The sequence below is a fragment of the Echinops telfairi genome, unplaced genomic scaffold (assembly GCF_000313985.2).
Source record: "Echinops telfairi isolate 266 unplaced genomic scaffold, ASM31398v2 ScPeMD7_7458;HRSCAF=8496, whole genome shotgun sequence".
Lineage (NCBI taxonomy): Eukaryota > Metazoa > Chordata > Mammalia > Afrosoricida > Tenrecidae > Echinops > Echinops telfairi.
The window spans coordinates 48,126,769-48,130,919 of record NW_022111358.1 but is presented as its reverse complement, the minus strand read 5'-3'; the positions used below and the strand labels follow the sequence as shown (position 1 = coordinate 48,130,919).

At 61.7% G+C, this 4,151-nt stretch overlaps 1 protein-coding gene across 1 annotated transcript in view; it reads right to left on the bottom strand.

Moving 5' to 3' along the window:
- The window catches only part of PGS1 (phosphatidylglycerophosphate synthase 1), a 14,855-nt gene extending 11,545 nt beyond the window's left edge, over window positions 1–3,310 (bottom strand). Inside the window, exons 1-2 of the mRNA XM_045299517.1 lie at window positions 3,215–3,310; window positions 628–918 (exon numbers count right to left, since the gene is read on the bottom strand). Of these exons, the coding sequence (XP_045155452.1) occupies window positions 628–918; window positions 3,215–3,310 (387 nt within the window). The remainder of the gene's footprint in view (window positions 1–627; window positions 919–3,214) is intronic.
- Window positions 3,311–4,151: the final 841 nt, after the last annotated feature.

Here is a 4,151-nt window from a genome sequence, read left to right as displayed (position 1 = left end):
CAGGAGCAGATCTCCTCTTTGTGGAGGGCGGGGCATGGACATGCCACATAAGGCACACGCCACACAGCAGGGTGCGCACAGATGTACTCTGGAGTCAGTTGACCGGAAGAAAGGTGGGTGCACCTGGAGAGGGCACAGCAGCCACAGGGGTACCCACGGACAGCATTCCCTGAAGACACAGCCCACGAGCCACACAAAGACAAATCTGTGTGTGTCTCCAACACCACGTCCCACCTGGCCACCCCAGGTGTCCAGGGCTGTCCCTGTAGCAGCAGGAAATCTCGGCAGAGATCAGCCCAGGAGAGGGTCCCTCCAGGAGAGGGTGACCCAAGAGTGTGGGCCTGGGACCCCGGAGCATTCTTACACTTCCTACACACCAGTCAGCACGTCCTTCACAGGCGACACCACCGGCTCTCCTTCCCTGGCTACACAAAGCTTGTCTCCTCAGACACCACCCCAGGGACACACCCTCGCGGTCCTGGCTCCTGTGTTAGGGACCCATATTCCACATGCAGCCAAGACCCAGCCCTGCCCTAGCTGGCCCACCCTGGACACCATCCAAGGCACGAGCCTGGCGGCAAACAACAGCCCGGGGCTCCCGGAGGAGCCTGCCTCGTCCCAACGTACCTTCATAAGCTCGAAGAACTCAGCCGGGGCAGACAGCACCTTGACATGCGCGCTACAGACACCGAACTCAGGGACCAGGCTGCGGACCCACTGGAACCTGTGCACGGCCTCCGGACACAGGCAGCAGGGCGGGGAGGGGGCCTGGGGGACCCCAGGGGACAGCAAGGGGGCCAGCAGCAACCATGGCGACCTGGCGGAGGAAAGTACAAATGAGTGGAGACGGACACACACGCCCTCGGGCTCGCTAGGTGACTTGGGGGGAAGGGCCCTCCAAGCCCAACTCTGGTGATGCTGTCAGGCAGTTCAAGCCCAGCAGCCACTCACAGAGAGGACGCTCCCGTAAAGCTCTCTCTCAGAAACCCTAGGGGACAGTTCCACTCTGCCCTGCCTCGGGGGCAGGGGGTGACCAGTCAGACCCCTGGAAGGGCAGCTGGAACAGAGCCAGTGATGAAGGCTGAACCCCAGAGCCAGGGACAGGAGCTGGAGGGGCCACAGAACCTCTGGCAGCAGCTTCCGCCCCCACCGATAATGCACCCTGCAAAGGCACACCCACAGGGCTGCCAGGGCCAGCTGGGGCAGCCAGAGGAAGGCAGCCTCGGACCCAGGCCACGCAGAGAGGACGAGGATCAGTAGGACGCTGAGGACACTCAGAGTTGGAGAAAAGCCGGAAGCAGGCAGTGGGGTAAAGAAGCATGAGCGGGCACGTGTGCCTGGGCCGTGCACGCTCCACGCCAGCTGTGCCCGAGCCTCAGAGTGGGTGAGGGAAGCACCAGAGCCAGTCTATGTGCACTGAGAGCCAGCCTCGGGATGACTCTGTCCATGGGAGGCACTCCAGGAGAGGACGCTCAGGGCCTGAGACCGGACAGCTGAGATCACAGGAAGCCTACACTGGCGTCAAGGCTGTCTGCCAGGACAGGTGGTGTCACACACGCATGCAGTCGGCCCGCAGCCACACCAGCTGCCCCAGGCCAGCCCAGGGCCAAGAGGCTCCAGTCCATGGCAGGAGGGCCCATCAGCTCAAGGAAGCAGGCGGGCTGTGCGCTGCAGCAGCTGGTAAGCCACAAGCTGAGATAGACCAGGCATTGCTGCCTCCTCATTGTCTGTCCCCCCTCCCCGCCCAGGCACACTCCTTCCAAAGGCAGACCCCTGTAGAGGGGAGGGAAGGCCGTGGGCCCGCTGGAAATCCAGAGGCAGGGAGCCTGCCTAGCAGTCTATCATGCAAAGGCCCAGAAGTGCATCAGGGCCGATGTGCACACATTCACTAGCCACACCCAGCTGGGCTGGAACCGCAGGCAGCAGCAGGCGCCCCCTCCTACCGACCAGCGGCACTCAGCACCTCCAACCACACTCACGTGCAATTGTGTGTGTGAGCACTCTAGATGGCAGACAGTGTGCTTACGCGTGCGCACGCATCCACACAAACGCATGTGTGTACCAGCTCTCTGGACTGCGAAGGCGGTGTGTGGGTGTGAGACACACAACTTTGCTTTGCTTGGTATCTCTCAACATCCAGGTCCCCCACCCCCTCAGGACTGGAGCATCACCCTGACCCCAGGTCATGCAGTCCGTTCCTCCTCAATTCTGCACAGCAGCCAAGAGACTCCAGTGCACGCCCCAGAAGGGGGACAAGGACGCTTCCTTGGCACACAGCATTGGAGATGGGACAAGGGCCAACGCTGAACTCCAGGGCACCATCAGTGTGCACACCACAGCCTGCTAAGGCCTCACAGCATGGCACGCCAGCTCAGCCAGGGTCAGGACACAGGGGAACAGGCTGCAGATCCTGAGAGGCCAGGCGCCAGGCATGCGCAAAGAGCAGAAAAGTGGTAAACTGGTGCTGGACAGCAAAGCCAAACCGAGGGCCTGCCCAGGAGGGGGTTTGGTGAAGTGAAGGAGGGAACCAGGGCCAGCCCTTGGGCTGCATTTGGCTGGAGGGCAGTCGGCAGGCTGGTCCAGCCTAGATGCCGGAGCGTCCTGGGGCTCTTGCAGCAAGCAGGCCCCTCTCTCCAGGCCACTCTACAGGAGCACCCACCCGGCCAGGGCCAAATCACAGGACAGCTTCCCCTGCTGACTTCCTGGGTGCTGTGTGCACATGCAGGTTTAGTTCTTTTCCCAAGGAGGAAAAGAGAGACTTGCCTGCCAGGCAGAGTCTCAGCCTCGGGAGGGAGGGGCTATGGACAGGGCTCCAGACCCAGGCCAGGACCACCCCAATCAGTGGCCGACAACTGTACCCACAGCCCAGCTTTTCCTGAGCCCGGACAGGGAACACCCAGGTGGTAGGCCTCCAATCACACCCACAACACAGTTTCCACCTAGCTTGCTGGGCAGTTTCCTCCCCGCAGCCCGGCCTGGGCTTTGGGTTAGGGTTAGTCCCGGCTCTGCACGCAGCTCCGGGAGTTTCTCGGAGAAAGTTGGTCCCTGACTCCCAGCAGCCCCCTAATTCACAGGCTTGGTGACCCTGACCTCTAGAGACTGATCTCCTACACTGATGACCTCCCCCCACCCCATTACCGACCTCACCCCACCCCATTACCGCCCTAGGTTACTGAGAGACCACATAGCCCAGGGCAGGGAGGACTGCAGTGACCTGATCAAACAGCGGGACAGAGAACTGAGCCAGGACACCCTGGGCTCCCATTCTATCCAGGGCTCGGAGCTCCAGGGAATCATAGGGCTGGGCCATTGCTGCCTCTCCTGGAGCAAGGGAACAGTCAGAGCCCAGCCCCATCAACGCTACACAACACCCCACAGCCCTCCGCACGCAGTGGGCCTGAAAAGGGTGGCCCACCCGTGGCTTCGGGCTTCAGTGGACTTTGTCCCGACCTCCCTGGTGGCACTGACCCGGGAGGGAGGGCTGGGACCAGTGGGAAGGCAGGAGCAGATCTCCTCTTTGTGGAGGGCGGGGCAGGCGGTGTGCACACCCCCAGATGTCAGGAAGCTGCACCTGCCTCCTGAGAAGACCAGGGCCACCATGGGCCCTTTGTCTGGAAGGGCCACCCCTTGCCCTGGTTCAGTGAGGGATGCAGAGGGCCTCTGCATCACCATCAGGGGTCCTGAGCATGGACCCAGGACACATGAGGTCCCTAATGGACAGGAGGAAGTCCAGCCACTTTTCCCAGCAGGCCCATGAGGTTCTGGTCACACCCAGGGGCTGTGTCCTTCGAGCCGCGTTCCTGGCCGTGGGCCCGGAGCCTTCTGGAATTGAGAGAAGTGTCACCACACACACACGCGCACGATTGGCAAGAAGGGAAGTAGCAGCACCCCCACTGCTGTGTTTCCAGAAAGGGCTTTTTAAGAAAGCATTGCCCGCCCTCCCCCCTCCCCCGCCACACGTTTCAGTGTAACTAACGGGGAGGGACCAGGACAAAGAAGTAGTAATCAGGCATTTCCTGAGAAAATTGAGAGGCTTCTCAGGACTGACGTGAGGCAGAACCCCAGAAAGGGAGCCCAGCATGGATTCCTGGAGATGCCAAAACAGGTGATGCCGCCACCCAGGGGTGACCAGACTGGCTCTGTTCATCCCC